The sequence below is a fragment of the Ixodes scapularis genome, unplaced genomic scaffold (assembly GCF_016920785.2).
Source record: "Ixodes scapularis isolate PalLabHiFi unplaced genomic scaffold, ASM1692078v2 PGA_scaffold4__175_contigs__length_147842914, whole genome shotgun sequence".
Taxonomy (NCBI): Eukaryota; Metazoa; Arthropoda; class Arachnida; order Ixodida; family Ixodidae; genus Ixodes; species Ixodes scapularis.
In genome coordinates this window covers 134,364,917-134,382,454 of record NW_024609879.1, presented here as the reverse complement: position 1 = coordinate 134,382,454, position 17,538 = coordinate 134,364,917, and the positions used below count along the sequence as shown (strand labels likewise).

The following is a 17,538-nucleotide window of genomic DNA, read 5'->3' as shown; positions in this document are numbered from 1 at the left end:
AAGGTTGTTCCAGAGCGTTCAAGAAAAAGAAAGAACAGCCCATGGGTGACGCGAGATATCTTACATCCAAAACGAAAAATAAATCGATTAGAAAGGTTCTAACCAAGTTTAAAATTTAAGCTTCCACATCTACGTCAAGAGTTACGAACCTTAGTGCGCACATTTAAATATCGTTATTTTAATATCACAATGCACAAATTCCTCAAGAAAAACCCAAGAAAGGTTTGGGCGCACTTGACAAAAAAGACTGTGACGATTAAGGAGCTTAGTCATAGCGGAAGGGCGATTGTCGATGAAGAGATTATCGCAAGCGAGTTCGATTACTTTTTTTCTTCTGTGTACACAGTCGACAACTCTGTTTTGCCGTCATTTACTTATAACAATTGTGGGATCAGTGACTTAGTGGTCTCTGTAGAAGGTATTTTCGACAGTCTTTTGCGATTAGACATTAGGAAGTCGTGCGGCCCAGACGAAATTCCTAATGTTTTTTTTTTACATAAGTATGCTGAATGGTGTTCCAAGCTTCTTTTGTGGATTTACTTTTGCAGTTTAAAAACGGGTGAGGTGCCGCTAGACTGGAAAGTAGCTAAGGTAGTGCCCATATATAAGAGTGGCGAGAAAAAAAGTGTTTGCAACTATAGACCAGTGTCGCTTTTAATTACGTGTAGCAAAGTTCTCGAACATTTTATTTTTAAGCATATCATAACTTTCCTAGAATCAGAAACGTTCTTAGTTGATGAACAGCACGGGTTCCGACGAGGATACTCGACAGTGACTCAACTTCTTCACACGATCCACAACTTTGCCGCAGCCATCGACAATGACAGTCAGGTGGTCACTATTTTTCTAGATTTCGCTAAGGCGTTTGACCGAGTTTTGCATAGGAAGTTATAACATAAGCTGAAGCAAGTACTTGGCAATAAATGTCTCCTGAGGTGGCAGGATTCTTATCTCACGAACCGTAAACAATTTGCTTGGGTGGGCAAAGCTGAATCCACTGAGTTACCTGTTCTTTCTGGAGTGCCTCAGGGCTCGGGGCTCGGTCCGCTGCTGTTTTTGGTTTTTATAAACAACCTGCGAGGTAGATAAGCCCTTTATACAGTGTCGTTTTTTTTTTTTTTTTTTGATGACTGTGTATTATTTTGCCACATATCTAGTGTGTCGGATCAAAAATGTTTAGTTGACAGCGTAAAAATTGTTTTTTTCATGGTGTCAGAAGTGGCAAAGGAATTTGAACGTTAAGAAGTGTGTGCAAATGTCTTTTTTCCCCTATACTATTGACTCAAACGCTTTAGAAGTAGTTAATGAGTATAAGTACCTAAGTGCTACAATCACGTCAAACTTAAGTTGGGCTCATCACATTGGGCAAGTTATTGCAAAAGCGTCCAGTAAATTGTGGTCGTTACGAAGGACGATGACCCACTGTACTTCTGAGACGAAGCTCACGGCGTATAAATCTCTAATCCGGCCTCTGCTGGAATATGCTGATATATTATGGGACCCTTATTCACAATCACATGTTGATCAGTTAGAAAGCATTAAAAGGAATCTCTTAGATTCATTTATAATTCGTACGGCATAGATTCACATGTGACACCGTTGTAGGCAGCATCCGGTCTAACCGAATTATCACGTAGAAGGAAATTAAAACGTTTGAAATTTTTGCATAACGTAATATATCATAAAGTTGGTTTGAAGTTTGATAAGTATCTGCAGTATAATTATAGCCGTGATACAAGGCAGAAACATGAAGAACTACTTCGTGAGTTCCGTTGCAAGAAAGATGTATTTAAACATTCATTTTTTCCTCGAACCGTGTGCGAGTGGAATGCGTTGCCCCACAGGGCGTGACAGCTATTGTTTCAGCTGCTTCGTTTGCTAGTGCAATCGATGATCGTTTCTTTGTTGCCAATGAATAAGTTACTTGTTTGTTTTATTTTCATACCTGTATGTACGCGCACTAGCATTCCCTGACGTTACCTTTCCAACACCATGCCTTGGCCCTCAAAAGTTGGCCGGCAGTATTCTCAAATAAATGAATAAAAATATATGCTACTCAATAGTCACACATTTACCATTATTATCATGGCGGCATTATTCACCCTTTTATAATTGCGCCCTATGTTTTTATCGGTGTTTTCTTCGAGGTTTTGCAACTCAGTCCGTGCTGAAACCCCACCCTAAGCGTTTATGTCGTTAAGGGTGTAAAACGGGTGTTCCTTACTTTCACCTTGTGCTACGCCCTTTCAGCGCCTTTATTCCGACTAATACACCTTTTTGTAATCGTAGAGTGGGGCGTATACCGTATACGGCGTTAAAAGGGTGTGAAGAGGGTGTAGAGGTATTGTGCAAGAAAACGACGATACCCGCTTCAACAGCTTTAAGCGAGGTTGTTTTACCTAATGGTATAGAATAAGCATTACGGGTACTGGAATTACGATTTTACTGGAAGATAAATTCCTTGAGCCTGAAGAAACTATTTCACTTAAAATAATATACGAAAAAAAAAAAAAAACACTTGTAAACTTTTTGATTGCTGATATGGTCATGTGCCTACTTTTTTTTTTTTTTTGTATGTATTTTGAAAAGGAAGTACGTAGGGTATTAGATGGTGAATCCAAGTTAGTAAAAACGGGTGTACGTTTCATTCTCTGTTTTTTTTTTATCTTCAACAGTACACGGCATTTGAAAATACGCCAAGATTACCAATTATGCAATACAGTCGTTTAATTAAAACGTACTGTCCATGCCTCGTCAAAAATATAGGAATCCCAGCGATTGTGTTTCCCACCAAATGTGCAATGTTGTATTCACAGTTTTGCAACACTTAAACGTTTATCCGAAGATTCAATTTTCGGATTTCGAGTTTTTGCATAATTCGACACGCCAAGTGCGTCTGGACAAAATCCGGGTTTTTTCTCGAGGGCGCTGTCCATACGCATGTGACCAAGTGTCCATACGCATGTAACCAAGTCGTCGCAGGACCCGGCTGGATGTACCGGATGTAATTTTCAGAAAATCTCTTATAACTTTTGAATAAGATAACGGTTGGTGCTGAAACGTTGTCATCTTGCTCGAACGGCTGGGGTTACGTTCTGACAGAGTTTGAGCTCTCCGCGATGTCTAGTTTATTTTTGCGGTGGTAAAAGCCAGGTCCGGATTTCTCACAAACAGCCTATAGATCGAGACTGTATTCAGAAATCCTGACTGACTCTTTCGATAAAAAGTACTATAGTCGATGATAGCATGAGAGGGCAGGGGGACTTTCAGTTGTCCCGCCTCCAGCGAAATTCGTGAGCGTAAGCCAAAACGATATACTACAGCTCCCTCATAGGGACAGATCGTTTTTCTCCTCTCCTACGGCATCCGTAAAGAAAACTCCGCAGCTGCGCATGCGCACCGCCAGCCTTGTCTGCATTGTTAGAGGTCTTATGGCGGTTCACGGAGCGCTATCGGAGTGCTTAGCGGGCTGCGGAAACGGTCTACTACAACTATATGTACTATAGTCAATGACAAGTGAAGAACGAAGTGGAAGCTCCTCCCACCCCTTTCCACTTCAGCGCAGCGAGCGGTGGAGAGGAGGTTGCCTCCTCTCCAGCGGTCGCTCTGCATGTTAAAGTGGAAAGAGATGGGAGGAGCTTCCACTGGCGAAGGTAACGCCAGGCGAAGAGAAAAAGGGTGAGCACTAAGGAGGTGGGATGGAAGAGGAGGGCAATGGAGGGCGAGGGGAGAAAGAGAGAGGAACGTTAGAGAGGAGAGGAGGTTCTACCCTCGCCCGGCGTTGCCTTTGCCTGTACTGCGCGCAACTAGTGACGCAAGGTGCAAGTACCGTCAAGTCTCCCCGCCCTCCACCCCTCGCTCCTGTCGTCTGCTAGCGCGCGGCCCGTCGTGTTCTTCCGGACTCGCCCACCATGCTAGGCAGTGTACGAAATCTTACGACTTACTCCGGCGGTTCATGTCACGTGACAGTTCGGATAGCACAACGTTGGACGCGGGTGGGTTTTCGAACGCCGAGGTTACAAACCGTTACTCGAGGGTGATCGGTCGAGTCAAATGCGCCATGTTCTTCCTAACCGGAAACGTCACATCGCACACATTTGAACACCAAGTAAAAGGAGGAGAGGGAAGCTGCTTTTGTAAGAATTTTGAGTGACAGGTTAATCTTCTATGATCTTCTGGGAGGAGAATCGCGACGCCTGTGCTTATACGGGAGGCACAAAGGAGGATCCTGATAAGAGGGGAGCTGCTTCTTCCCCTCTTGTCTGGAGGGCAACGGAAATGACATCCTGTGCAAGCCACATCAGGCAAAGCGTTCATCCAGGGACCTTAGGGTATCCGACAGAGACGCCCCACCGCCGTCCTCACCCTGTCAGAGACCGTGGTTTGTTTATTATATTCCTCGAACGACAACCTTCGACGTGCTCGACGAAAACCCGCAAACCACGAGTGCTGCGAGTGCATCGAGCTCTCTTTGCGCTTTACACATCAGTTGTTGCGTCGTCCATAGTATGGGACTTGATTACCAATACACGAATAACAACTATGATTGAGCCCGCCTCGTCAGCACGTCCGCTATTAACCGGTCGTTTCCCGAAGCGTCAAGCGAAGCGTTGCGGAGCTGACGCAGGACGGCGCTCCAACTCATCCCATTCAGCCCACCGCCTCTGCCGTGTATCCACGCTTGAATGAAATGAGAAGGACACATTTCTCAGCCGCGTCTCAAGTTCGTGGTTAGCGAGGGATCATTAAAGCGCCATTTCATGCATTATAGAATAAGCACATAGGAATTTTTCCTAGTCCAGGCGTTTCTAACAAAGACTGTGGACTGGATTGCATGCAAAAAGCGCCACGCTTGAGTGTAACGAAAAGCCGTTACATAGAAGCCAAGGCAACATAGGACACGTAGCCCAGGCGATGCATAAGCATGCAAAGCCCGTGTATACGAAACGGCGTGCCAAGAAACGACAACCACGCAGAATGAAGAGAAGTCTGTTTCACCCTGTACGATAGTCAGCCAATCCAAACGCGCAACGGTATCACGTGCCCACGCGCGCTACGCGTCTCGAAGGCTGCGTGACGCCCTTCGATGAGTCGGTGTCGAAAGTGCCGCGTAGAATCACGATCGTGCACGTAGAAACGGCAGGGAATTCAAATAAGGCTGCCCACCGTTCGCTGGATGTTCGCAGGCTCTCAAAATTATTGGCGTTGTGCCAAACTGTCCTCGCTTCTTTTTTCTTCTGAACTTGTTTGAACAGACTTGTTGACACATCGAGAAGTATTTGTCGCTTATCTCTCTACTCGGCTGGTTTCCCAACTCGCGTAACACGAAAAACACGCCGCCAGCCCCACCTGCGCACACGGCGATTTTCGGAACCGAACCTGCAAAACAAACCGTGTTTCAAGAATCGTCCGTCGTCTGTATTACGGGCGTCGTCTGCTCCCAGTGTCGTCTGCTTCAGCGGTTAGCCGCGATCAGCTATGCCTGCATGCGCTTGCACGCTTCAGCGAGGGCACGCTGCAGGCACTTCCCGTACCAGCGCGTAACCAGCGTAACGCTTGACTTGTGACGTCGCGGTCAGCCCAAGGACACGGGGAATACCCTCTCGTGCCCGTACTCGGCGGCGTGAGCTGTATGCCGAGTTCGACGCTTCCCGCGAACACACTTCCTTTTTAGAGTGCCTGGATTTGACAGAGGAACCAACTCAAGCCAGATTGGTCAGAAATGCGCATGCGTCGTCGCGTGGCGAGTTGCAAATGCAGCCCACAAACCACGTGATTGAGCACTCTGAAATCGAGGCACGCTCGTTTCCTTCCAGGATGCCCTCCGTCTCTCCTCCGTGTATGACACGAAGACTCCGTGTTTGCGTCTGACGTCTTGGGCGTATACACTGTCACAGATGACTAACATATGATGGCGTATCGTACAGTCACCTAGAACAGGAAAGACTCATTCCACGAGGCAGTTTTAGGCGACTGGGTAGGATTCGCTTTGGATAGGCTCGTATTTTTTTAATATTTTTTTTATTAGAAACCGAGCGAGCTGGTAAGGTTGGTATGCTCACGAAAGAATAAACAAATAAGACGGGGAGCACAGGACACGACATCTTTCATGAAAGAAGTCGTGTTCTGTGCGTGCCCTTAGCCGAAATGCGCTTTGCACCGCCGCATAAACTGCCTCAGCAAATCGGTCTTTCATTCTGTGGGAAACTGTACATTTTAGAATGTGTTTTTTTTTTATTGTACTTATTTGGAGTTTATTAAATGCATTATGAAGTTTTTCGTGCCGGCATAGCTTCTTAAACCAGGGGCTCGACATTCGCAGGGCGCGCCGGTTGGCCTTCGGCATCAAAAGCGTGGCGTCAACGTCGCGAAAGTCCGTAAACTTCTCCCCCAACCACGGTGTGCCCCCAACCTTGTTTTTCACCAATCTAGGGCCCCAGTGCTGTAAAATAATGGTGCGAACCATTATTCGCTCCGCTAAAATGAAAAGAGATAAACCCCCTGTTTGGGCCCCTGTAGGGTATGCAGTATTTTACCATTCACCCGGCAGTATTGTAACTAAAGAAGTATTTCCACGTGATACGATACTCGCTTTCCTAATCACCTCTTCAGAGAATATTTTTTCTTGAATTTTGAATTGAGATGTTTAATTGAAAAAATATTTTACAACCCCCCAAAACACTCAATTTATTCAAGTTCCCTTAATTACAATTCCGAAAGGTATTGTCCTATGAGGTGACGCAGACGAATAAAAAAGGGCATCCCAACGTCAATTATTACGAACGCACTATTTCCATGACGTCACGGAAACGGACGAGCTTCCGCCAGCACCTTTTCTTCAGGTATCGCAGGTAAGGTACGGGCTTCGAGCACGGGAATTTCTGTTAAAGCAAGAAGACAAATGAACAGCACACTCGCACTATTACCATGGCTTTCCCGGTGATTGTGGCAAAGCGCGAGTACCCTCAAAAGATCCGATGATAAACATGCAGTGGACGGTAGATTTTGCAACGCTACTCTTTTGGCAAACGCTCGGCGAGAAATCATGCTCTGCTTGTCTAATGATACAAGGCGACACACGTCCTCTAGATGACTTGCGGCGCTTTTATTGGCTCATTTCCACCGAGTTTGCACAACTCCGCCAAAGAATAGCGAACAGCGGTAGGCTGTTCGGATTTTGCGGGCAAGGGAAAAAAAAGGTAAAAGCTGCACGTGACTCACCATAATTTATCGCTTTTAAAATTCCAAGTGAAAGAGAGTGTGATAGGGGAATGATACTTGAGCGACTGACGTCAGGTCAGACTGCTTATTATTCGGCTTTATCACGAACTAAAATTAAACGGATATACTGGTAATGAACGACGTTGACAGTTCGATGAATCAAAATCTTTCGCTAGAAAATGTGGTTTTTTTTTTTTTTTTTTTTTATTCAAAAACACGAGAAGCGGAATTCAAAATGGCGCGCTCGCGATGCTATTCGTCTGCTCGACTTCTTTGCAGTTTCGATTACGGACGTTCAATTTTTCTTTTTTTCGTTTTGTTATTAGGTTTTGCCGGCGCCAGGCCATTTTGGAGATTAGGTACACCGAGTGTTTTACGAAATGCGGGAAATACCAACAATCGTTCTAATTTTAGGACATCGAACGACCACCAGCCGCCCAGCAGTCTGCTACGCGCGTAGCTGCGCGCGGCGAACGTCATCGACCAATAACGGGTCAACGCGCTGCGGCGCGCTCGAAAGCGTTGGGACGTACTGCCGCATTCAAAGCCAGGAGGAACCCTTCTAAATATGTGCTTCGAAGACGAAAGCACGACTTCAGAGGGGGTGCACAGACTTCCTCCTAGTAGTTCGATGAAACAAAAGTGCGCCTTCTTTTCTTTTTATTATTATTATTATTGTTTAACAAGAACTTTACCGCCGCCACAGGTCTAGAGCCAGCGAGCAAGCGAAGCAGTTCCGAGGTCACATAAAAAATAAATAAAAAAAAACGAACAAAAGCGGGACAAACGAAAATAAAAAATAAATAAATAAATAAAGCAGGCCAGAAGCCGCAGCCCCGCAGCCACGACAACATCGGCTTCCGTTTTATGGCACGTGATCCAAAGCGAGCGTTGCGATTGGTCGTGGCGTCGCTAGCGCCGCTCTGATTGGTGGTGCGTCCTTTTCTTTTCGTCTGGCTCGTCTGCCTCTCCGTGGGATTTCCCCATTCAAGCCTGGGAGCGTTCCTCTTTGCGAGAAAGAATATGCTTCCCTTCAAATTAAAAGCTTCTACACGACGTGGTGGCGGACACGGTGGATATGCGTGTGCCTTTCTAGCGGCGGTGCCATTTCGGGATCAAACGTGGGTGTAACGGCCGCGGATCGCCTTCGAGACGTCGGTAAAGGTGAGGCGCTTTTCGAACCCCACGGGTCGTGGGGTACCCCCCCGCTCCGTCCGATGGCTCCGCGAAAAAATAGTGTTAGGCCTAACCGTGCCCCCGATTCCTCACGCCCTTCGAAAAGGGTGGGCGTGTGTGTGTGTCTTCTGTCGCGATCAAGCAGCGTGGCGTCGCTCGGTTTCACTATGATCGGTTGATGGTTTTCTCCGCGCATTGCTGTCCGGCATCGGAGACTTCCGGACAGTGTCCATTCACCTCGGGCAGTGCCTGTCCGACTCGACCTCGTTTTTCGACTTTTGCTGTCGGCGACAGAAGCGTCAGCTGAAAAAGTGGTGTCACAAATGTACGCATACTTCTCGCTCGAGTACGTTAGCTGTATTTGAAAGTGAGCTAGCGTGGATCGGCGTGCGACATCGGAATCCTCCAACCAGTGAATGCTCTGTTCGAATCGTTCGGTGAATAACTTTTCAGAACTACAGTTGGTTCTCTTTTTCGCACACCTTCCACGGTGAAACAGACAACAAAAAGAAAAATGCACGAGGCGGGTATGTAACCCGAGGGAGGATGTAGCGGCTCAGCGATGGCTTTCACTTCGAACGCACGGCTGTGATCAGACTTTGTGTGTGTGTGTTTTGGGGGGGAAAAAGGGGGGGGGGGGGGGGGGGGGGGGGGGGTACTAGAGAGATGTAAAAAAAATACAAAAAAAAACGAGGGTCAGTTGTTCGCGTGAAGCGGCAAAATGCGTTGGCGTCTGCGTCCGCGACGGCGCTTACATAAGAAAGAAGCGAACGAAAAAAATTACGTGACTAAGTTCGACTTCCTTCGAGTTTGGGGAAATACCCTCATCCGAGTACACTCAAAGAGAGAGATCCCATACGGGCGGAAGGGCAGCAGAAGGAAAAAGAAAAAGAAAACTAGTATTTTTCGTTTGCCAAGATCGAGGGGATTTCCAGCTAACAGCATGCCACCGTCGCCTCTGCCAGCCCCCTGATCCCTATGCGGCGCCTTCGCGTGGACGCTTCTTACCCATGTCAGCCTTGAACTGCGTGCGTGAACGATACCGTACCCCCTACCCTGCTACTTGCATCCTACGAGAGGCGAGCGCAAAATGCATGCACAAAAATAAGACACAAGAAAAACAGCAATGCATTGCTCTGAAAAGTTCTGTGCTTCCCAAACTTCAGCAATCTGTTTTGATCCCCCGAGGCTTGCTGACGTAAAACTCCGGATCGGCACATGTAGCGGCCGGGTTGGCAAACAGCGTAGGACTGATGTAATCTCTATTTGTGGTATTGGTGGTGGGTTTGGCAAGGCTTTGGGCGTATAAATATGCCGACTTTTGAAGGGTCCCCTTCTGTGAACTGCTTGGATTGATTTGGAGAGGCTTGGCCGAGAGATCGGGCCAAGATTGGTGTAGCTTCTGTGCTGCCCTGGAGGCATTCCTAGCAGAAGGCGAACTAAAATAAATTATTGGGCGGTGTGGGCTGTTCCAAATGTTGCATGCCGTTCTCCTTGTTTGGGGTCATTGCAGCTTGGACTTGATTTCCTATATAAAGAGGTCGGTCATGCTTTGACTGCGTAAAATTGCAGCTTGCAGTGAAAGCAAAAAGTGTGCAGGAAGGAACAATGACCCTACGCTCCTCAGTTCTGTTGCTATTGCACAATAAAATCAAGTTCTTAACTAAAGATCGAGCAATGTTCAGGAGAGAAATTTGCCAAGGTTTTAGAATTAAAGAATGGCCTTCCTGAGACGAAGGTTGCTATCAAAAGTGTCATCTGAGTGATATCTGCATATTTGTGATGGCATGTTTAAATTTGGTGCACCATGTCAACCTACGTGACTTAAATGTGAAAAATCGCCTTTGCCATGTTTTTGTAAACCTGCGTGCAGTGGGTGTAGGTGTGGATTATGCGCAGGACGTGATTGCACTTGTCTGGTTCTCCGATAAGGGAGCACGCGGCATAATTTGCCATGTGCGTGACCTAAAGCGTTGCTGTGGTTGGCTTTCCACGTTTGGCCAAGCGATTCCTGTGACACCTTTAGTAATCCTGTTTTCATACAAGGAAATGAGAGTAATGTCAGAATGTCATTTTTCACGGTGACAGTTTAAGAATACGACTACAACAGTGATGTGATTGCTGCACCAAACTGTGCCAAGGGGCTAACCCTGATACAACCTGCTACATTATTCCAGAATATGGGTAATCTGCGCCAAGCCTGCGCCAAAGGACCAGTTTCAATCGCCTTTCAAAGCCGAAACTAAACCGAGTACCGTGAGCTAGGTGGCGCAAGCGGCCGCCCGACACAAAGTCAATCGTCCATCTGGTCTTGCATGGTTTTTCCCACCTTCTCTCGTTTCACACTCTCCTCCTCTTGTGGGTCTCGTCTCGGGTCTTTTTTAAATTTTTGTTAGGATAGATGCAAGCGTGTGCGGACAATCAGACGCTAGCGTGCCGGGTACCAGCCATTGTGAAAGTAAACCACATTTTTGTGTGGCAGGAGTTACTTTGTAATACTTAGATACTTTGTGAACTGAAGCATTCACTTCTGAAAGCAACGGCCGTGGGAAAATTATATTTGGTCCCTGCCTACCAGTCACCGTGGTTGCATGACGTCAGGTGTTGCCGTCCCCACGTCACTGCAGATATGGTGCTTTCTAAACTGAAACGTAAGGACTGCCACAAAGTCATCAACGTTCCTGTTCTTGTTAAAATCATATGCTACTACAAAAATCCTCTTTAACTCAAAGATTGCTGTGTCGAAGTATTGATTATCTAGGTTTCTCTCGGTAGGCTTTTTTTTTTTTTTTTGAGAGGTACCCTGGTACGTGAAAAGATTGCCGCGAAAGAAAAAAGAAGGGAGCTAAAGCAAAGAAGGCAATGGGTCTGCACGCTGAACTCTCACAACGTGCTTGTTTGTCTCGAGTTCAGTCGTTGCACAAAGCGCTCCAAGAAAATTTTGACCCTGACTCGCAATGTCTTGCATCGAATTGCTGTATGCTGTATGAGGGGTAGAAGAGAGAGGAGGTCCCATCAAAATGAAACATTTCGGAGGGGGGGGGGGCAGGGGCCGGGCCCCATGCCCCCCCCGGCTACATGCCTGTGTTCTGAGAACAAATGATGGTGATACATAGATTCTCCAGCAAACACTGTGCTAATAAGAAGCATTAACTCTTTCTTTTTTTAAATGTTTCAGCTTCCCTTTAAAAATGGCATAGTTCCCAGAATGTTCTGTAATCTAACAACAGGCAAAAAAGATATCTAATGCCAATCGTTACTTTAATAACATTAAAAACTGTTAAAAAAAATGCTAGTTTAGAAATGTCATTGTGTTGTTTCTAACTTTCCAACTCTCTTCCCTCACAGTCTTGATTAGGTGAGTCTCAAAAACTTGCAGAAATGGTCCTCAGAGCCAGCGAGAGCTTACGACTACCAGAGAGCAGGTCTTTTGCCATTCGAGACTGACTCATCGTCCCTTGTTGCCAGAACTAGATGAAACATCTCGGCGTAGTAGCAGTTTCCTGTTGGCAGCGATGTGGAATGATTTGTTTTGTGAAAAGTCTCCAGAAGCTCAGCCGGGAAGGCGCAAAGGAATGTTTTTTTCTACGCTAATCAAGTCTGCGACGTAACAACGTGCCGGAGGTCGGCACAGTCAACCGCCGGCCACCTCTGGCACATTTCTTGGCAGACGTCATCATTTTCGCGATGCGTTGTGCGAGTGCAATTAGCATCTTCTCGAGGTGATAGAGGCGGGGTTTCCCCCGACATGGAGGCTTCGGCAACAAAGGGTAACACATTACATGTGCACCATTCTGTTTTGAAGTCTTTGTTCTCGTCGCTTGTAGCGTTTCGTCCGGAAGGGCTTGTTTTGGTGGAAGAGACTTGGAATTCTGATCAATGTAGCGACCTGGACAGTTTGGCTTTCATCCCATGGATAGAAGACGTATGTTGAAGGGTGAGCGTTGTAAGCAGTTCTAGTAGTCCCAGCTTGGCCGCTTTAGCAATTTTTATAATTTTAACAAAGTATTTCGCATATCAAGTTTCCACCACTCCTTTTCCGGAAGGAGGTCGCTGGCAGGTTAAGCGAAGCGAAGCGTAACAATTTCCGAGCGTCTTGTCATTATTCCCCAGCCAATGAGATTGCAGCATTAGCCAACAGCGTAAACTTGACCATACCTTTCTGCATATATTGTTTCCTTTCTTTAAAAAACTTAGAAAGATTTGAAGCTCATTTTTATTCTGCATGGTTTCTAGGCCTTGGCAGGGCAGAGTTGCATTAACTCCAGGAACATATCTAAAGAATGAATCTTCACTTCTGCACCCTAAATAGACGTGACACAGTCTAGTGTTTTTCATGCGGTACCTGTCCATTTCCCAGCAGAGAACGAAAAGAAAAAAAAAAAAAAAAGAGCCAGAAAAGACTGCACCACGCACAGTTTTTCTCATGATACACTGCAAATGGCATGAGCTTGCGTGAGCAAGATGGGGCAGGTATGTTTACGAGTGGAGCTCCACGTTTTTTGTGGTTAATTTTGCTCGGACATTGGGAGGGGGGGAGGGGGGTTCTATTTTTTCTTTGCGTATTCGGCGTCTATTCTTAATGTTTGGACGAAAAATGGGTGTTTATTGGTACTTTCCAGCCTTCGAGAATCGTGCTCCTGACCCGAATACTTTGAAAACTATGCAAGATGCACTGCAAGTGCAGCTTACAATGCAGCTGCGAGCTTCGGTGCAAGCTGCATTTTGGGTTGAGACAAAACTAAATGGTTGATAAAGATTTCTTTCCCTGGAGCGCAAGCTTTCCCACACTTGTTGTTTTACTAGAAAGCTCCAATTCATTTTTTTTTTGGTTTTTTTTAATTTCTACGACACCTGCTCGATTTCAATGAAACCCGCTTTTGGTGTTAATCGGTGTACGCCGAAAACACTAGACTCTGGTTTGAGTGCTTGCCGTTTCGTTTGGAATTCCCCGCGTTCCACCTTAACGGGCTTGTCTTGGTGCGTAAGACGTTTGGGATGTTGTGCGACTGGGTCCTTCAGTATAGTTCACATTTTGCCGTCGTACGCTTCTGCACTGAGCTTGCGACCTTTCCTTATGTGATACATCAAAGCCTATCAAGTTCCAATTACGTGCATCTCAGTGACGTACGTGCCTGGACACGAGGTGGCACATTTTCCTATCGTGCAGAGACTACACTACTTACTGCTTGTCCGACCACAGCGAAGATGTGTTGCTTTGTAAAAGGTCAGGCATACTGTTGGCAGTATAGGTCAGATGTTTGTTCATTCAAATACTAATGTACGCGAAAACAAATGGCTATGAATCTGAAACCTTTTTTCCCGCCAAGATTCTTGAGTCTGGAGTAATCGACTTAAGATAAGTGGGAACATTTTTTGTCTTTTACTATTTTATTTTGGGTCTTGATATCTCTACATGTGATGAGCTTTTAGGCACTAAGTACATATCAGTGCTTTGGAAACCTTTCTTTTGCTTTGGCAATTTTCCTCCTGTTGTTGGAAGGTATATCTTTGTACCCGCACTCCCGACTTGATTCTTGTATCGCCCAACTTTTCAAGCGCATGATTAGGATTACCGCTTCATTTCTTTGAAGCTTTTTTTTCCTTGCAGCTATTGCTCAAAGACTTGTAAACTGACGATCAGAAACGAATCTTGTGAGCCTGGAGGCCATTTATTTCCGAAAGCAAAGCGTTAAAGAGAAAAAGGGTCTCCACAGTTTGCAAGACGTGCAAAACCGGTTTGAGTGAGTGACCATGTTCCCTTTGTCCTGTAGTTCGCTTTACCCGGTGGGTTTTTCAGTATTGGCTGAATATGCTTCACGCCATGCTGATGTTAAGATTATTTTAGGTGCTTCCTTTCTCTTCAAACACCCTTCAAACTAAAGGTTACAATTATGCATAGGTGTATTACTTTTTTTTTGGTGTGTTAAAAATACGACAAAATATTGCATGTTGCTATGTTTGTTGTAAGATGCGATGTTATATGACCATAAAATTCTCGGTTAAACGTTGTGGGTGACACTGCCAGCATCTGACCGACTACTTACGAGCTTGTCCCCCTCTCGATTGTGCTCCTCGTGGATGTTGAGAAGAACATTGTTAGGAAGTTATAATGTTCTTCTCAGCATCATAACATTGTTATGATTCTGAGAACATAGTTATGTTATGAGAAGAACAGTATTAGGAGAGGCAGCACAGCATAATTATTTGAGGCTACTCGTAACATCCTTCTGTGTTATTTCTTGCAGCGCGTTTCATTTCCAGATGGTCCCAAAGCTTCCGTTTACTTACACATTAAGCCTGGTTCACACACTCGAGGTTTGTTTCAACCGAATGCCTAGCAACCGGTTACAATTGAACAGAAGTGTGAGAACCAGCCCTTAAAGGCCGACGTACAACCTCGGTTTTCTGCAGGGAAGATAATCCACTTAGCGCTCCCCTCTCCTGAGCTGCGAGGAGAGCCAAGTTGGGGCTAGGTAAAAAGTGGAGAGAATATAGGAAAGGAGGGGGCCGGTAAAGATGGAAAGTGCGAAGTGTACGTCGGCCTTTAAGCCCCATTCGCGCATTTGCAAACAAAAAGTACTGCCCGAGACAAGATTTGTTTTTAAGCCTCGCACGCCGGTTTTGGACCTGCTTTGCAGCAGCACATCCAGTCCTAAGTCGTCGCAAGTGGCTTAAATGCCGGTCTCGTCTCAGCCGGTCCTGCTTGGTCGCAAGCGTGTGAACGGGCCTTTAGGGTGTGTACTAGATAGCAAACTTTATCCCACTTAAATCCTGCAATTCCTGAGAGCCCCCAGCATACGTGCAAGGGCGGCCCAATTCAGGAGGTTCGGTCGGGTTCCTCAACAGCTGACCGCAGTCTCCCCTCCCTCGCAGCGGGCAACTTCAGGATGAGTCGAAGGGGGCCCGGGGGGCCGCGGAAGGCCGGCGAGAGCCGCCCTGAACAGGGGGTCTCGTCGCCGCCCCCAACGCCGACCTCTTCGTCGTCGACCCGGTTCGAGGGCATGGACCGCAAGTCGCTCACGGACTCCGTCGAAGACCCCGGCTACATCTCGATGAGCGGCTCCATCGGTAAGTCTGCGGACCGGTCTCCCCTTGCGAGGGAAGAGATTGCGCGCGCCGGTGCAGAACGAGAAGTGCAGTGCTCGGAATGCATCTTTGACTCGTGACACTTCTCCGACGTCGTCGGGCAGAAATCGAGAGACCACTCCTTCGGATGCGTTCGTACACCGTAGCGAAACCGAAAGGCGCAAGGATACGAAAACGGACGGACTAACAGACCTTTTTTTGGCTGCAAATGTACCTTTCAGGAGGCAGCGCTAATATGTCGTACAAGAGAGTCTTCAAGCTCGCGTTTCTTCTTCGTGAGAACGGTCCTGTCAGATTGGTTTTACGAAAGCTATGGAGGTAGGAAGCTTCCGGAGGCCCCGAGGGCGACGAGAGAAACAGCCATTGGCGCCAAGTCGGCTCTCCTTTTCGTCTAATAGTGGCTCTCGGTTCCGGTCGTCCTCGGAGTCGTTTCTGCAGACGACAGGGGAACCCTCTCAATTTTCGGGGAATACTGGAGACTCGAGAATGTTTAGGAGTTTGCGAATAATTGGTACTGCATGCTCTGGCCGACTGGCGTTCCTAAGGGCCGAACGCAATTTTTCCGCAAGAAGGGTACGAACGCGAACACCGTGTTTCAAGCGTACCTGCAGGCACGCGCACGTGCACGTGTCTGCGGAAGTTTAGTTCAAGTCATTGTGTACATGCTTATGGCTGCGGTTTTGCTTGCCCTTTCGCAGAAACGTGGTATGGTTCCGTCGCTAAAAAGTAGCCAATTATTACCAATGTACGACGTGCGCGACCAGAAACATCGCTGCGGTCGGGTTTCCGAGATTGAAGAAACCGTCGCTACGACGTCTTAAAAAATATTAATCCTGCTTTCGTCTATAAAAATAACAGTAACGTCAGACTGTCCGTGTTAACTGTGTTGGTTTAAGAATGTGACAACTAAACTTTCACTGTACTTCTTACGCGCATCATTTAACTTTTTGGATGCAACTGATAAGTAGCCAGGATTACAACTCATAATGTCGTGGTGAGGCTAATCCCGGTAGGGATGCCACGCAGAGGAGCCATGAGGGGGCACCGCCGAAACATCTTGGGGTTAATTTTATCAGGAGCTTAGAGGATTGAAACGGCGATGTGGGCAAGCTGATTGATGACTGAGGAAATATTACATAAGGACAAGGACTAGGCAGAAAAAAGAATACAAGCAAACTGCTCGGCTCCTATACCTCCTTCCTTCTGTCCTTTGCGTTTTTGCACACTGTTTATATTTTATCAGCTCTGAAGGGCCGATTGAATAGCTCATAAGAGGTCAGAGTCTTAAATGACGCTCCATTGGTACGGCTACTGGCGGCTCGAAGCCCCCTTCTTTTTATTTCACATTAGTCGTGGGATTTTGGATGAATCGGCAGGAAAAACTAGCAGGTCGACAAATTTACATATGTAGGAGACAGTTGACACTCATGTCTGTTGTCTAGTTGGAGGAAGATTCTTCAATCTCTCTTGCTTGTTTTTATTCAGCTTCATTTGCGTCAGTCAGCTTCCTTTTGGCCCCTACCTGTGCCGCCGTAAAGATGAGCAGGATGTTGACCTTTGTTTGCCAACGCTCGTGCCATCCTCTGGTCTGGTTTGGGCCCAACCGGTTCACTTTCAGCTGCCGCAAGCTTCTGCACTGAGCTTGCGGCCTTTCCCTAAGTGATACATCGACATCTGTCGAGTCACGTGTGCACTTACCTTACCCGTTGGTATGTGCGGACACGAGACGGCACATTTCTGTAGACTGCAACAAAGTTGACGCCCTCGCAAATCGCCGGCTAGGTTCAAAATCTGCCTCTGAAGAATCGAGTGTCGATGCCGTGAAATGTACGTATTTACCCAGTTCATTCCCAGACTAGCTTTTCGCTGTCTTAACTGCGGGTTTTCATATCAACGAGGCAAAATTGTATGGGGACGGATCTGCCGCCAAATGATTCTTACTGACCAAACACAAGTCCCAGTTGAACGTTGACGCAGGACTCAATGTCCACTTGTGCCCCACGCTCGCTTCCAGTTGGTGACACAGAAATTCCAGCACTGGGACCTCGCTAT

At 46.7% G+C, this 17,538-nt stretch overlaps 1 protein-coding gene across 2 annotated transcripts in view; it reads left to right on the top strand.

Moving 5' to 3' along the window:
* The first annotated feature begins 8,152 nt into the window (after positions 1–8,152).
* The window catches only part of LOC8032333 (NF-kappa-B inhibitor epsilon), a 33,755-nt gene continuing 24,369 nt past the window's right edge, over positions 8,153–17,538 (top strand). Inside the window, exons 1-2 of one of the 2 annotated variants that reach the window (XM_029970722.4) lie at positions 8,153–8,385; positions 15,274–15,468. In XM_029970722.4, coding sequence (XP_029826582.3) covers positions 15,288–15,468 — 181 coding nt within the window. In that variant the 5' untranslated portion in view covers positions 8,153–8,385; positions 15,274–15,287. Of the gene's footprint in view, positions 8,386–14,023; positions 14,142–15,273; positions 15,469–17,538 lie in introns of those variants that run through there. The other variant, XM_042293451.1, reaches the window with a different exon arrangement.